Source organism: Bos indicus x Bos taurus, chromosome 1 (assembly GCF_003369695.1).
Source record: "Bos indicus x Bos taurus breed Angus x Brahman F1 hybrid chromosome 1, Bos_hybrid_MaternalHap_v2.0, whole genome shotgun sequence".
NCBI classification, from domain to species: domain Eukaryota; kingdom Metazoa; phylum Chordata; class Mammalia; order Artiodactyla; family Bovidae; genus Bos; species Bos indicus x Bos taurus.
In genome coordinates, this window is record NC_040076.1 from 25932624 (window position 1) to 25949876 (window position 17253).

General features: G+C 35.4%; 1 protein-coding gene across 11 annotated transcripts in view; it reads right to left on the bottom strand.

Annotated features, from left to right (window-relative positions):
* Positions 1 to 17253, bottom strand: part of ROBO1 (roundabout guidance receptor 1) — a 1292504-nt gene that overhangs the window by 35701 nt on the left and 1239550 nt on the right. For 6 of the 11 annotated variants that reach the window (XM_027550537.1, XM_027550771.1, XM_027550396.1 and 3 more), the window contains 6 exons: positions 17180 to 17206; positions 15725 to 15767; positions 8427 to 8581; positions 5525 to 5860; positions 3269 to 3376; positions 316 to 460 (listed from right to left, as the gene is read on the bottom strand). In XM_027550537.1, the coding sequence (XP_027406338.1) occupies positions 316 to 460; positions 3269 to 3376; positions 5525 to 5860; positions 8427 to 8581; positions 15725 to 15767; positions 17180 to 17206 (814 nt within the window). The remainder of the gene's footprint in view (positions 1 to 315; positions 461 to 3268; positions 3377 to 5524; positions 5861 to 8426; positions 8582 to 15724; positions 15768 to 17179; positions 17207 to 17253) is intronic. The other 5 variants (XM_027550842.1, XM_027550850.1, XM_027550814.1 and 2 more) reach the window with 3 other exon arrangements.

Below are 17253 nucleotides of genomic sequence, written 5' to 3' on the forward strand. Positions count from 1 at the left end.
ATTTAAAATACTTATAAATATGTAAACTGTGCGTGTGTGTGTATGGTGAATGGGGGTGTGTGTGTGTGTGTGTATGTACTCATGACTCATGATTCTGAGTTCCAAAAGAAGCTTCTAAGATATGAATTCCTTTTGTTGTTGCAAAGCTGAGGAGGGTTTCTAAGTTGTCCTGACCCATCAATATTGTTTTATTCAGAGAAAATGTCCATGGACCTTAAGAATCAGTCTCCCTGGTTGATTTAGTTTAGTAATTACTTAATATTGGTTTAGGGAATCCTATTGCTCCACTTACATCTGCCCTAAAATCCCTCTTACCTTTCATCTACAGAGATGCTGTACTCTTCACTGTTGCTATGAGGAGGAGGATGTGCTGGGGGAGGGGGCAGTAGGTCTGCCCAGTTCATGCCACCTTGCTTTGGCACTTTGGGTGTCCGTGCCCCTTTCTTGTGCCCTTGACTCCCTTGAAAAGAAACAAAAGACAATTTTTATTTCTGAATTTTAAGCCTTTTCTATTATCCACAGATTAATAATCCACATATTATTAATAATCCACAGATTATGTTCTGTAAATATGATCTTATAATTCATATACAGAGGTAAACACACTTTTCTTCTTAAATTTTAAACAGAACTTTGTACAAAAGAAAATGCAGAATACTGACAAGTTTAACTGCAAAATAAATAGTGAACGAGCAATAAAACCATAAATGAATTTTTATAAGTCATATCATTAATAGTGATCTTCTTACAGCAATTAATTGCATTATGGATTATCATCTAAAACAAATGAGCTGTAGACATACTTTCTGAAGTGCCTTTCTATTATTTAATTGCTGGAACCTAAAATACAATATGATACAGATACGATCTATTACATTTCCACTGTTGCATTAAATTACCGAGTATATATAATTTGTACTTGTCCACTGAAACGTTTTAGGCACAATGAAATTACTAGTTTTTGTCAGAAAGACAGGTGCAGATGAAAATAATTGCTGGAAGAACTAATATATCTAACAACAAAAGAAGCAGAAAAATGGTTTTTAAAAAGGAGCCGAAGTGTTTTTAGCCACTGTTTCTATAAAATTATGGCTTAGAGTGAAATAATGTTGCTTGAACATTGTTAGAAGTTTAAAATAGCTCAATTATTCAAGTTGCCCAACATTCTGGTATTAGATTTGGTATATTCTTTAAACATAGGTAGCTGCACATTTTGGTATATTCATTTTAAAATAATGTTAGGTCAAAAGATATTTGGAGATAAAATGGTCATTATCCTCCTCCTCCAATAGGATATATTCTACATTCTTACGTAAATTACAGACAATGAGTATATTTTTCTTATATGATTCCTTAAATTCAGTGAATTGTCTTTTTTTAAAAAAAAAAAACAAACAAAACCCTTTCTGAAACAGCTCCAGCTCACATGGTACATGAAACAGGTCTGAATATATTCAATGAGACTTATTTTTTTAAGTCCCTTGGGAATTTTGAAATGACAGTGTTTGTGAGGCCACACGTCTTGCACTGGTCTGTTACTGCACCAAGTGTGGGCTGAGGGACAGGCTGTTACTTATAAATTATAATGGCCTGGCTTCTGCCTGTTTTCTCTCTGCCTCCGCTCACCTGTCTGTCTTGGAGTGGCTATGCGTGTACTGAGGAGTTGACTGTACCCACAGCCTTTGTCTTGATTTCCTGGCGCTCATCCACTGTAACAACTCTACCTGTCCTGAAAGGCCTTACACCACAAATCTCGCCTTCACTTCATTTAATTGCCTCATTCTCTCCCCTAATTACCACCAGATTTCATATCATGGGGCCTTTTTACTGCATAGTCACAGAATACTAAATACCAAGTAGCAGCAGAACATCAGGATCTATGTATCGAAACTGAGGGATGGAAAAAGGCAATCGAATAACAACCCAGAATCTTTTTTTTTTTTTTCATTAAGACGTTTTTCTCTTTAAGTGCCTAAGAATTCAAAGAAGAAATGGCATGGGATATCAAATATAAAAACACTTTATATAGTTGTCCAAGAGGACATCTTTGAAAATTTTCTCTTATTTTAAAAATGCTTAATGCTTCTGCCTACTTAGGCAGAAGTGAGAATCCAAATAGCACACTCACCCCTGGAATGTACTAAGTAATAATCTGTGAGTCTAGCTCTTTTCCAGTGTCTTTTTTTATAGTTTAGAGTTTACTTACTTTAAAAAATATAAAAAGTCATTTGATAAGATTTGTTAAAAACAATCAAACAATACACAGTAAAACAAGAGTAGATCTAAAAAGGTACAGAGCTATTTCTAACCTCCTTAATTCAACTAGGAACAATTTCAATCAGTGACAAAACACAGGCTACAAAATGCCAAATCAGCATGCCTTCATCAAGGCAAGATGGTAAAATGCAAATACCATATTCATTACAGAAGAGGGGTAGAGACATTTGGCTAAAAGCACCTACTGGCAACTTTAATCCAGTTGCTAGGAAGTAATATATCTACCCTCTCCTGGAGAAACAAACTAGAGTCAAGATCAATTGGTTTTGTCCTCATTGTGGTGTGACTTGCCACATGTTCGTTCTAATAATGAACCGCCTTTAATTAGAAAAACAGGGCTTAAGTGCCAGCAAGCTCCCATCTGCAGCCGCTATCAGGAAAACAGCTGGCAAACAGCTGCAACAGCATGGAAACCACAGGGGAGAGGCCGCGGTGTGGCTTCTGAGGCTCGCACACGCTGACATCGGGAGGTTGCTTCACGCGATTTTAGAGCAGGAACTAAGTAAGGGATAGAGAGATCGTTAACTGAGGCAGGTTCCAATTGTACGTAAATCTTATGATACTATCTCTTGGGCTTTTGAAGAATCAAAAAAGCTACTCAAGTGTGCTGAAGTTTCATATGCTTTAACAGACTACCTTCAAATGGTAACATAGCAGATTAACTGTATGTACAATATTTTTAGTTATGTTTTTGCTGAGATGGAAAAAGTGTTTCAACTGCCTTTAAAGATTCAGTCATGCTTCTGGCTTTAATAGAGCTCCTTAAAAAGGAAGAACATAGGAGCCTCAATCTTCGTTACCAAATAGAACATAAAATGGTTCAATGAGTGGACAGTAGTTCACACTGCAGAGACAAGACCTATGCCTGAAAGGTTCAAATCATATAAAGTGATTAGACATGTCATATTTCAGATCATTAGCATTCAAGCTAAAGGAATGTACCATCTCTTTAAAGGAGAGACTGGCCTTCTCCTTGGTTTCCCTTACTTACCTGATGTACTACTTCCCCGGTCTGAACTGTTGTAGGATCCTCCAGTATTCTGGTCATATGACTGGTTGTAAGGGATAGTTGGAGCAATTGTGTCATTTGCACGATAATCTGGACATGTCAGATGGAAAAAAATGTTATACATTTATTTTGGTGCCTCAATCATTTACCAAGGATTAAGCTTTTAAATTATCATATTGATCATTTGCTAAGATGGACATGTGTTTAGGATGAAAGGTCAAGAAAAAAATAAAGATCTTTAAACATGTCTACTTTAAGATATGTAAAATATAAACTCTTTGTGTCTTCTTTACATGAATCAGAGTAAACATAAGTGTGAATGAATCCCACCAGGGACTATTTCTTCTCTTTAAAACACTTATAAATCAGCTAAGGCATAAGTCAGCTTTGCTTGACTTCTTATCTTTAAAAATATGGTAACAAAATAATTTTAATAACAATAAATCGGGAAAATGTCATGTCTGTGAATCATTAAAAAATAATAAAACATAAACCTGAAACTTGCCAGGAAGATTATGTCTAATTAAAAATACAGATAAGAAGACGAAGTATCTCAGTCTTCCACAAATACTTCTGCTTGCTGAGGGAGAGGTGAAAATCCGAGCGAAAAACTCATCCCTGGAATGTACTGAGTAATAATCTATCAGTCTAGCTGCATTCCAGTGTCTTTATTATAGTTTGACATACCAAGTCTGTTTATAAGCAGTATAAACAATTTATCACAGCTCTGAAATATTTGTACAGAGGACTGTCAGACCTTTCCAAAGTCGACAATAAAGCTATGTACTCTGTAGGAATAATATGACAATAGTTTGAATCCCCACTGTAAACTCTCTGATTACAGAACCTCTCCTATTCATCTTTGCCATGAACTCACATATTATGCTAAGTGAAAAAAGTCACATGGAGAAAGACAAATATTGCATGATATCACTTATAGTTGGAATCTAAAAAATTCAACAAGCTAGTGAATATAACAAAAAGAAGAAGATTCACAGATACAGAGAAGAAACTAGTGGTTATCAGCAGGGAGAAGAAAAGGGGAGGGGCATACAGGTAAGGGACTAACGGCTGTATTATATATAAAATAAGCTACAAGGATATACTGTTCAACACAAGGAATGTAGCCAGTATTTTATAACTATAAATGGAGTGTAACCTTTAAAAATTGTGAATGACTACATTGTACACCTGTAACTGCTGTAAGAATGTATCTCAACTATATTTCAAGAAAAAAATGGTTAGAAAATGTCTATTGAATTGGGTTATTATACCAATCAAATGTTTTCTTAAACTGGGAATAAAGCAAGATGAGTGACTTATTAAAGTAAAACATATAATACTATCTCTTGGTAATTTCCAACTGTAATACATTTAGCTTTGAACTCAAGCTTAAAAAAAAAGGAAATCTGTATTTCTAATTATCTGCAATTAAATGTATCCTTTACCTGGACACTCATACAAACTGTCCTGACTTATTCAAATTAGAGCATTCCTTTTATTTCTAGAGGTATAATTTTGTAAATCATGTTATTAAAGCAGTAACCTAAAGGAACTACAAGAAAATCAAATACCTATCCCTTCCAACTCACCCATTTACAATAGAGAAACATTCCCCTCAGGCCATAAAATACTATTCTGCAGCTATAAGTTAACACTGAACTCAATTTACTTTAGGTTCTACCCTGACAGACTTCAATCAGGTCAAAGAAATTTAGGGTCTAAAATCATACATTGCAGCAGTCTTAGTAACCACAAGAGGTAGGAGAAATATAAAAAATTGAACCACTTCTCCAGTTCAAGCCTAATTATTTTTTTTCAGTTTGATATAAAAATGCCACTCATTTATATGACCATGTAGAAGCAATTATCTTCCATTCTCGAGTGGAAAGAATGGGAGAGTCTATTTATTTAAAAGGTGAGGTATTGTGACGGCTGTACATCTGCCTTATGAATAAAAGATTCTGTCTGGAGCAATCCCTCACCTACGATTAAATTTAAATTAATCTCAAAACCATTTGGAAATACTTATATATTATTATAAAATCAATTTTCCAAGGTTATTGTTGTGCTAATTAACTTTTTGACACTGGAAATTTTGAAACCAAAGAAATCAGAAAACCTTAGTGACAAAAGACAGATTTCACTCACAAGTTCCAGACAAGCTTTGGCATGTACTGCTGAAAGGTTAAGGAAGCCAATACAGAAGATGGTGGGAATAAAGGCAAGTCTCTTTACCTTTGTTCAGTTTGTTTTGCTCCATGATGTTATACTGAATTGGTGCCACTTCCTGTTTCTGCTGTCCGGGTGGCTTCCAGTGCTTCTCGCCAGAGTCTCCACTGCCATTGTTCATGTTGTTGCTGAGGTTTGACTGGATGAGCTGGGTGGTGGCATAAGGGGTGGGCTGCCCTGATGGATTGACAAAACGCCCATCCTTCAGATTTGGGCTATTGAAGGTTTTCATCTCATTGATTTTGTTACTAAGGTCCACATCACCATAAACAGTTGACTCAGGGAGCATCAGATTTGTTTGTTTGTTATCCAGTTGGTTGTTATAATTTGCTATACAATCAGCTATGTGCAATGGAGAGGAAAAGGAAAAAGTCATTCTGCATGGTTATTCGTTTTAAATTTCCTTGTAAGAAGCTTTGTGAGTCACAGTATTATTGTTATATAAAGTATAAATGGGCTTAAATACTATGAGTAAAAAGGACCAAGTATTCTTATGTCCTTTCTAAAGAACAGAATTAAATGTTCTTTCAAAAAAAAAAAATTGAGGGAGTAAGAGAGGATATATAATTTATATGGAGACTAAATAATTCTGAACTTCAGTTAGTGTTATGTAGTTTATAAATAATGAACTCAATTTAAGTAATTTTCCTTTAACAATCACATTAATGGGAAATGCACTAAGAGAATATATACATGAATATCTTTATGTGCCAAGTTTAAATTTTCTAATCTGGAGTTACTGAACTATTTGAAATTACTAGCTAGCTGTTGAAGCAACAGAACAAGGCTAATATGTTAAGAGTGCAGACCTTCCCCCTCCCCCAAAAAACTTCTGCCTTCAGATCAAATAACTTGAGATTTCAATATTGTACAAAATACCTGTATTCAAAAAAATGAGGAACAGAAGAAAAGTGATAGTAAACTATACTCAGGAGAATTTTATTAGTTTTTTCCTTTGGTCACACAAGATAATCATTATCAAGAAAAGCTATTATATAGTCATTTTGCATGGTTTCATAATGATACCTCAAGATATATAAAATGACAATAATGATGGCCAAATGAATCACAGTAGCCAGGGCAATTTAATCAAATAACACCTGTAATAATCTAATATTTCAATTTCACTCTAATTTTTCCTTCATTTAAATATTTAAGAGTGAAATAAGTTATATATATATATATATATATATATATATATATATATAAATACTTAAGGTCTGCATTTGAAAATATTAAAATAGCAGAAAGAACTAAAATCATTTAAAACTAAAATATCATTTAAATAAAAATTTAGTTAAGTTATAATAATAAAAATACCACTATTTTATTCATAGTGGCTGCAGCATTAACAAGTTCACCTTGAGGATGAGTTTTCAACTAAATATCATAAGAATTGATGAATTAACATGGCTACTACTTAAGATGTAAAAATGAATATAGTTTTAAGAAAAATTTGCAACTTCTCTATCCTACTGAATTCAATTACTTTGTATTTTAACAACAAATGATCAGGGATCAGAGGTATTTAATTAATCTGGCTTTTAGTAATTTTATTTCTAATTTTTAGGTATTAAGCTTCATGTAAGAGTTGTTAAAATATTTTTAATGGCAATATAGTTTTGGCAATCTCATTTTTTTTGCCAATATTTCCATATAAGTGCTATCATATGGAAATGAACATGTTCTATTTTGCACTGTCTAATACAATAGCCACATGTGGCTACTGAGCACTCAAAATGTGGCTAGTGCATATGAGGAACTGGATTTTAAATGGTATTTTATTTAATTTAAATAGCCACCTGAAGCCAGAGGCTACCATGCTGGATAACTCAGCTCTTCATATTAATTTACAAAAATGTTGTCATTTTCTTGTCTTATTGGCCTCAGCGTAATCTTTCTTTTACTTATAATTATGTGAGCACTTCTCTGCCTCGATAACTAGAACACCGACCTCTGAAGAATAGGGACTTGGTCACATGGTTGCATCATTTTCATATCCAAATTCAATGGAGACTATGATTTGTTCTTTATGGTACATCACAATTTTTACTTAAATGCCATATTTTATTTTCCTTTTTCTTAATTCCATAGGTTATTTTTATAGTCATATATTTGGATTCTTCATGACTCTTTCAATATTTCCTATATTGTGAATGCATGCTGAAAGGTTTTTTTTTTAAGAATTATAGTTTTTTTTTATTCTTTTAAATATTGTATACTCTACATCCAAAGTTTACTGTCATGTTTTAGCATGAAATTTTATCAAGTAATTCACCACACATATTTCTGAACCCCAAAGACACAATTAGTATTAGTATACACAGCTGCAAAAGGTATATATTTCTTGTATTCTATGAAAATTTACTATTATACAATAACATTTTTGAATTTCATTTAGCTTTCAAAATTTTTTTTTAATTTAAATTTTTTAAATTTAAATAAAATCATCTAATTATTCTTATTGTTGTTGTTCCCGCCATTAAAAATTTGATCCCTCAGACTATATATTTATTGGTCTTTTGATTTGCTTTGCCCTCAAAATCTTTAAAATAAATACTCTAAATAACTACAATCTACTAAAATTATAATTACACACATTTTTATGAGGATAACTACTTCTACATAATTTCATTTTTCCTTATTTGCTATTTATTCTAGAATTTATATCCTCCATTCTCCCTTCACATACTGGGAAACATTTTTGGGTGTAGGGTAAGGTGTGGAGATATAAGGATGGAAAACATAACTTGAATCAGGCTAATTTGCTAAACAGTGGTTAATATTTCATGAACATATTGATTAAATTTCCTTTCCAATTTAGGGAGAAGAAAAGGGAAGTTATCTCCTCATGGCCTGCTCCTAACAATGCCACGCTTGTGTATCAAGCTATCTCTGTGCCTCTAACCTGGGCGACTATACGTGGTCAAGTTGCTGTCACTGTTCCCATTGCCTGCCGTGCAGCAATTGATGGAGCAGTCATTGTGATTGTTGCCAGTGTTAGGCCATGTGTCTGCAAGCCATGGCTGTGTGGCAGGTTCACTGATGTTGAGAAGTCCTGGCCTAAAGAAAAAAGACATGTATAAAAGCAAGTGTTATATAAGTAGCAAATAACATTGCCTATTCAGAATTCCAACCCATTCTCCATCTTATTATCCTCACAAATAATTTGGTCAATTATGCCGAAAGATATTATCATTCTTTTTATTTTATACACAAGGCAACTAAAATGTAATGTTCTGAGACACACCTCAGTTGATATAGCCATTACACTGTAAACAGGCAGAGACTTAAAATCCTGTAGTTTCTAATGCTTTAGTCCTTCAGTCACAGACTAAAAACCAAACATGGAGTCTAAAAAGGTGGATACTTGTATTTTTCAGTGTTTTAATAGCTTACAGAATACTTGAGTTAAGAGAGTTTGCATTTCTTAATTTTTGACCCATTAAAAAAAAAACAAAAACATGATTCTTCTCACAATTTCATTAAAAAATGGAACAAGCTCTTTACTCAGATAAAGGAGCCTTCACAGTAAGCACATTTGCATACTTTTCTCCAAAACCATGTCTCAGAGAGAGCGCGTCTCGGGCTCTGTGACATTTTGTGGAGAGCCTCATCAGTGTTTCAGTCCATAGCTCTGCAAGCTTGTCAACAATTTCTCATGGTGACAATGTAAAATGCCATGAATCCCTATATAAACAAAAGAAAGCTACTGAATTAAATCTGGTAAAACAGTGATGTCCACTGTAAGAAATATGAGTGTTAATGTTTTTTTTTTTTTGGAACAACAGATGTTAATCCTCTCTCACTGTGCATTGGGAGTGCAAAGTACATCAGCAGTTACTAATGGGAATCCTGGACCACCAGCGCCAGAGACACAGACAGAAGCTCAGCAATGGCAGTCCTGAGGGCCTCTTCCAACCTTGACTCCAATTGATAATTCAGCAAAAGAGGTGATGATGCAGGATATACTGTCAGATCCACAATAAACAGACCGGCACTGAAGATTCAGAAAAGAGTTCCTTCATGGTTTCATTTTCTTTGTTAAAATGTAAAAACCATGCTTCTCATTTAGCTGGGAAGAACCTGACGTTTAACTTGTGTTTGTGGGGAGTGCGTGTGTGTGTGTGTGTGTGTGTGTGTGTGCGCGCGCGCGCGCACGCGCGCGCATGCGCTCAGTCATATCTGACTCTTTGAAACCCCGTGTACTGGAGCCCAGGCTCCTCTGTCCATGGGATTCTCCAGGCAAGAATACTGGAGTGGGTTGCCATGGCCTCCGTCAGGGTATCTTCCCAACTAAGGGATAGAACCCCATCTCTTATGTCTTCTGCACAAGCAAGCAGATTCTTTACCACTAGGGCCACTCGGGAAGCCCATCAGAGTCACTGTCATGGTTTCTATTCTGACATACAGAGTCAACCAATGAAACTTATGATGCAAATGATGATTATTTGAGGAATAATTCACTTCAAATGAAAATATGGGTTTATAATTTATATATCTGTATACATATATATGTATTCATATATATATGTGTGTATACAAGTATCTGTAATAAAAATGAATACTTACCTTTTGTTTATAATGTGTGAGGCACTGACTTCTTTATATATATTATTAACTCCTAATAATCTACAGAGTAGTTACTATTATTGTCCAGATTTTACAGATTAGGAAATGGAATTGCCTGAGACAGGTTAAGAAATGTGTTCATGGGTATAGCAAGTAAGTGAGTGGCAGAGTTGGGATTCAAATACTGGTAGGTTGTCTGTAGAATCCACACTGCAAACTAGGAAGCTATTATAAACACATATGTTGAAGAGTGATTAAATTTCTAAAAACCCTCAAACATTCCTAATCAAAGGAAGAGTGAGGAAATGTCTGAAGTCTTGAGAATAATGTTGTAAAAACTGGACAAATTCACTGTTAAAACTGTTGATAAAAACATGCTTTGAAGAGCGATGCGGCTGACCTGTTAAAATTAAAAATATTTAAATGCAAGCTGTATCACAGATATCTGGAGTCTTTGAAATTGATGTTGGTTACAGAAACTCTGCATCTAGCCGTCTTTAGCTTTTCTTATTTTCTCTTAAACCTAAACCAACTGTGTTATCATTTTGAAGTTATTAAAAATAAATCTCCATATTTGACACTGTAGAAATATTAGAGTATGTTTGAAGTACGGGTCAAGTGGAAATTTTCCACAGCCTGACTTACATGGTTCAAAAGGAATAGACGGTATTTTTATGCTACTATGATTCCCTCAGAAAAGTACTTTTAAAAGTAAACGTTTTGATATCATCAGAGGCTGAAAGAACTTTTCATATATATGGGAGTTTTCCAACAGGAAGTGGGATTAACAATTCACATCCTGGCATTCGGTTCAGACTTGTGTTTGGAATGCTAATTATTTAGTGAAGAAGGTTGAGTCAGGATTACTGGCCCATAATAAATCTTAAAATGACATATGTATGTTTCACAGACCTCTAAGGAAGTCAAAGTCATATGTAGTTATTTTTATAAGGGTGTTAGGGTCCTTAAAAACTAAAAATCTCATAAGATATTTTTATGCATTGAAGATGATCTAGTCTGTATGGGACAGATTTAGCTATCCCCCAGTAAGAAATGAAGCAGAAGCAAAACACGGTACTGGTTACAGTGATTAGTATGTATTGAACACATTATATAATATAACGTTACCATATTGCTTCAGTCGTGTCCGACTCTGTGCGACCCCATAGATGGAAGCCCGCCAGGCTCCCCTGTCCCTGGGATTCTCCAGGCAAGAACACTGGAGTGGGTTGCCATTTCCTTCTCCAATGTTACCATATTATATATCTATAAATACAATCATATTATACATATGTATTCATATAATGTTGGTTATATTTTCATGTCAATACATCTGAACTTTCCCTATTTCTTCCTTGTCTTCAAAAAGGTATTATTAAAGAAAGGAAGATACTAGTGCTTGCAAAAACCGTATTTAACTTCCATTTTATATTAAGGGGACAGTTCTGTGTCACAAAAGAAAAGAGGACAAATGAACTTAAATAATTATGAACTTAAATAATTTTTATTCCTCTGCTCCTCCTACTCTAGATATTCTACTCACTCACTCCAAACACACACACACACACACACAAACAAACCTATTTGAACTCCTACACCACAAAATAAAATACTAGAGGGTTCAGGAGCTGAGGAAAATAGTGAAGGGCCTAGCAACAAGGGCTGCCTGGCTGTCTCCTCTTTCTTTTGACATCCTGAAGAGTTTTGAAGCCCAGTAACAAGCGAGGGAGAGATCTGAAAGTGGTCAGTCCTTTAGAGAGAAGCAAGGCCTGAGTTCTGTTTCTTTCTCACCTCTGTGGCCAGGAAATGTGCTACTGGCATTCTTGATCTGGTTAGCCTGACTTTCCCACTCTCGTCTTCAGGCTTTCTCTGCTTTTTCCTGGTCTGTGCTGTGGTTTGGATCTTAACTAGTTTTGCCACCGCCCCTCCATGACCCCAGAATTGGAGATTGGGATATTTGAAAAAGGGAAAACAAATGAACAGTCACTTAATATTTACATGATTCTCACCGGATTACATTGCAAGTCCTTTGTCCTTTTCAAGTTGAGAAGAGATTTCTTTGCTTAACCGTAATCCTCATTATCACTTTTCTGTGAATAGCTGAATTTACACTTTTGAGAACCAAGACGGCCCTCTGGTTCTCCTTCTTTCTCAGTCTTCTCCTTTATCAGAGGAAAATGTCCAGGGCCAAAATTTTCTCTCAAGTCATCAAGGACTGAACTGAAATCTTCTGACATTTATTTATTTGGTAAGCCATCCCTCTCTTTTTTAGATACTTTTTGGTGATATTTTTAAAGATCAATATCTCATATATTGAATTTATGGATCTAATCTAATAAATTACATTTATTTCATTACAAAAATTCATGTATTCAATTATTAATTCATAAATCACATAGGCTCTAACCCTAGGATCTCACATTCTATTGTGGGAAACAATCGTTAAAGCCAGGAGTTAGTAAACTATTTCTATAAAGGCTCAGAGGGTAAACATTTTGGCTTTTTGAAACATATACTTTTTGTTCCAACTACTCAGCTCTGTTATTGTAGTGGGAAAGCAGTCTTGGACAACATGTAAACAAGTGAGTCTGGCAGTATTTTAATAAATCTTTACTTACAAAAGCAGGTGGCACACCAAATTCAGACCCAGAGCCATAATTTGCTGACCCCTGATATAAACAAAAGATAATTGTATTACCTCATATCAGGTGCTTGGAGAAGGGAATGGCAACCCACTCCAGTATTCTTGTCTAGAAAAATCCATGGACAGAGAAAGCCTGGTGGGATACAGCCCATGGGGTCGCAAAGAGTTGGACGTGACTGAGCGACATACACACACACACACACACACACACACACATATTAGGTGCTTAATTGTGGTATTTATATAGAACAAAGAGTTCATGGAGGACACAGCAGGCGAACCTCAGCAAACTGACAAGGGGAGGAGGGACATATTCCAGGCTAATGTAATAAGGACATAGAGAAAATGCAATATTGGTGACTGTCAGATGAGTTGACAGAGTGACTTACAGCATGTGGCACAAAGAAGTATGAAGGGGGTGCTGCAAGTTCCTGGAGGTTGTGGGCTTCGTGTGCATTGCCCAGTTTGGGCTTGCTATTTTAAATATGGTGGGTTCTATTGAAAAATGGGATCTTCAGAGCCATGATCAATACGTATTTCAAAAATGCATTCCGGCTCCACTGGGCAAAGGGAATTAACAGGAAACAGTGCTAATGAAGGCAGATGAAGGCAAGATTGCTGGGAACCTGTGTAACAGATCAGGTTCAGAAGACTGAACCTGAAACAATACAGTGATAGTGAAAGGAGAAGAAGGTAGGGTTAAGGAAATACAGTAACAGAGGCAGGAGTGAGGAGGATGACGTTGCGACTTAGGTGTCCTAAACCAGATGTGGTGGGAGGTCCACAGAGGGCTCACAGAACCTGAGAGGTGAGGGAATTCAGTGTTTAGGGACAGCATCAGAGAAGTGAGTACAGGGGTCCAACTCACTGTTCATTGTCTTACTATCCTGGATCATGGAACACACATACAACACACAGAGAACACACACACACGCTCACAAATACTTCCTAGACTGGATCATGGAACACATACAACACACACACACATTCCCAAATAGCTAGTGAGACCTCTTCCTCATGGCATTCCTGATCTCTTACCCTGTTCTGTTTTTCCAGAGCACTCACCAACTGCTTCTACTATAGAGCTGACTTTTAAAAAAATGTTTATTATCAATCTTCTATCTCCCCCACTAAATGTAAGGTTCAGAAGGACAGGAACTTGTGTTGACTTTGCTCACTGAAGCAGCCTCGGCAATCAGAACAGTGCCTGTCACATTGTAGGTATTCAATAAATAGAGTTGATGAATAAATACATTTAAAATTGTGTATATAACTGCCATTTTGAGCCCTGACTCTAATATCTTTATTCAATTGTTGCCTCTATAACATTCTAGCATCTTTTGTCATTTGGTAAAAAGATTACTTCTGTTTGGTATTTAAAATAAATCCATTTCCCTGCTATACTATTTTTACATTCAAAAGGTTCATTCTATATGATGACGCTTTCCAGATAGAACTTTGTAATTTTTCAGTCTGGCTGAAGAAACCATCATTTGGTAATGAGAGATCCCTGGCCACCATGTCCTTCTTGATACTTTGGTCTACCTAGGTTCTAAATTCCCTTAGAGCAGGAACCATACTTATATTTTATACATGTGTATGTGTGTGTATGTGTGTGAGAGACACAACACATCTGTGCACGTGCCCATGCACAGAGGCTGGTGCAGAACACACAGAAGATGCTCAATAAGCATTTTCCTATGTTCTGATTAATGAGAAAGCTGATGTCTATGGCCATGAATATATACATGCAGAGAGGTGGTAGTACCATCAGGCATTCCAGATTTATCCATGAGAGAATGTTCTTATGCCAAAGGCTGTTTCATGAATGTCTGGGCTATGATTTAGAGAGGATTCCCTGGTTGCAAAAATATGCCCTGGTTTAATTCCTGAATCAAGTGGATTTATTCCTATGAAGACCTCCCTTGCTGTGGTCTTTCAGCGTCTGGCTTTGTTTCACAGGTATGAAAACAGGAAACCATCAGCAATACCCAGAAAAGAAAAGATTAGTGCTGACTGTCAGACTTGTACAGCGTTTTACTAAAGATGGTTAGCAGTTTTGTTTCTCTTTCTTCTTTCTTTTATCACATTTTGTCATACACTAAATTCAGTAATTTTATCATCAGATGGTATGTTCCTCAGATTCAGGAATAATGTTTTGTTTTTATCTTTCCCATTATCTAACTATACAAAGCAGGGCACTCAATAAGTTAACTGAATTTGAATTACAAAATGGTTTTGGTCGTAAAAAAATTTTTTCTTACCTCCTAAGCTAGAAGTTGCTGTTTTTGAAAAGTAAGAATTATCTTAGAAAATTCTGATGTTTGGCTCGTGTAACTTATAGCTTCTTTCAGCCCCTTTCAGGTGACTGTCAGATCAATTTGTGATTTCTCTGTGAATGTATTAAAGTTCACTGAATAATAATTACCAAAAAATCATAAATGTAGGATTGAGGTTCATTTTAATTAGAGGGGAAAAAGAAATCTCCGTGTTAACAAGCTACCTAGATTCTCCTATTATTTCAACATATTTCCCCGTGAGTAGAGACTGAACTACGTTGAATTTATCACAAGAGCAAACAAACAGATATAACCTACAGCTTATGAGCCATTGCTGTGTTCAGCAGGTTTCCAAATGAACACTTTTTCTTTGATAGTATCTGTTAACTAGCTATATTTCTTAATCTTCATAAATGCCATCACTTAATTACTTTAACTCCTTTTAATGATTTGCTAAATCAGCAAGTCTGTCTTTCCTGGTTCAAGTGCTCCCTCTGGTGTTCATTTCCCAAGATGCACCAGCTCCAGTTGTGTGTTAACAGGCTTGGTTCTAAAGCAGAGCAGCATGGAGTAGTTCTTGGAGTAATTCTAAAAGATTTAAACACATTTCACCTTTAAGTTAAACCTTTTAAGCAGATAAAGTGATGTCATCGGGGAAGACAAGAATATCTGGAAGTTCCCTTAGAATCTAAAAACCAGCAAGATAATTACCTCCCTCCACTGCTCACAGCTTCGCCTCCTCTCTGATAAGTTACTGAAATGTTACAAAAAAAAAAAAAAAGGAACAATTAATAGACATGTTTGCATTTATATATCAAAAGCTGACATTCAAGAGCATCTTTCTAGAATGGAATACTTTCTCCCTTTCTACTTAGAAGCATTGCAAACATTCATCACAGGAAATAGATTTCTGATTCAACTAGTATTTTTTTAAAGATGGTATAGAATTAAATGTTTTCTTATTTTCTTAAGGTGTTAACAAGTTTCAAAACTAAGGAGAAACAAACTTCAGTATACTCTTATTAAATATAATAACTATTACACATTTGTACATTCACATTCTCAGATTTCTATCTTGAATTTATCATTAGATCATGTAATTTCATGATTTTATATAAGTGGAATCTTAAATTTTGGAAAATAAAAACCTACCAGACCATTGCCCCAGAAATATGAGTACCAGTAAGACGGACATAAACGTGAAAATAAACCTTTCTTTCCACACACACAAAGATGTATGCCAAGTTGTGACTATTAATTAATGTGAATCATTTTTTATTGTGATTTGAGAAAATACTTCTCATTATATTTCCATCAGACATGTATACATAGTGAAAATATATTTTAATGCCCCTGAAAGCATTCTCAGCTTAATAAGTCATGGGTATAAAGTTTAGCCATGACAAAAAAAAAGATTTGCACATAGTTGTCAAGGGGTTAAGGATATTAGCTTTTCTGTAAATACAGACACATTTTCTAAGAACAAGTATGTTTCTAAAAGCTGCCAAATTCTGCTACTTAGAAGAACTCCAAACTGGGAGTCTGTTAAGGAGAGATAACTGCATCCAGTGATTATAATAACTGGATTAAAACCGAGAAGGCAGGACCACAGGTACCTTTTTACTAAAGGTGATGCGAAAGAAGAGGACCCTCTTTGAAAGAAACAGAATAGAATAGAATATTAGGACTTGGACTTAGGGAAAATGAAAAGTTTTATCTTTCAAATGTGCTGTATATTTTGGTTACCTTTAAGAATGTTGATTCTATGGATAGAGAATTGCTCGGGAGAGAAAATTTTGTTGGAAATCCAGAAAGCTTAAGTTAAGGGGAAAAAAATGCACTGCCAAGTCTAAAATCATCAATTGATCATTAGCATGTTAAATCATGCTGAGGCTAGAAACAGTGTGCCTATCTAATGAAACACATGCAAACAAGGCTCGGATGCACTGTGGAATCATGGATAAACAACTGCACTGAAGGGATGACAAGCAACACCAACCATTTCTACTTCAAGTGCATGCCTGCTAGGAGTAAATGAAGTACTGTTTCCATTGTAAGTCCTTTCCCCCCAGCTTACTGCAGAAAATGAAATAAAAACAGCAACACAATAGTACAACACATGCCGAACTAACGAAGGAAAGGAGGAGGGTAAGCGCAAATATATACCTGTTGGTGTGAAGGTAAAAGACGGGACTGAAAAATCAAAACAAAATATAAACCAGTTATTAAGCTGAAGAGAG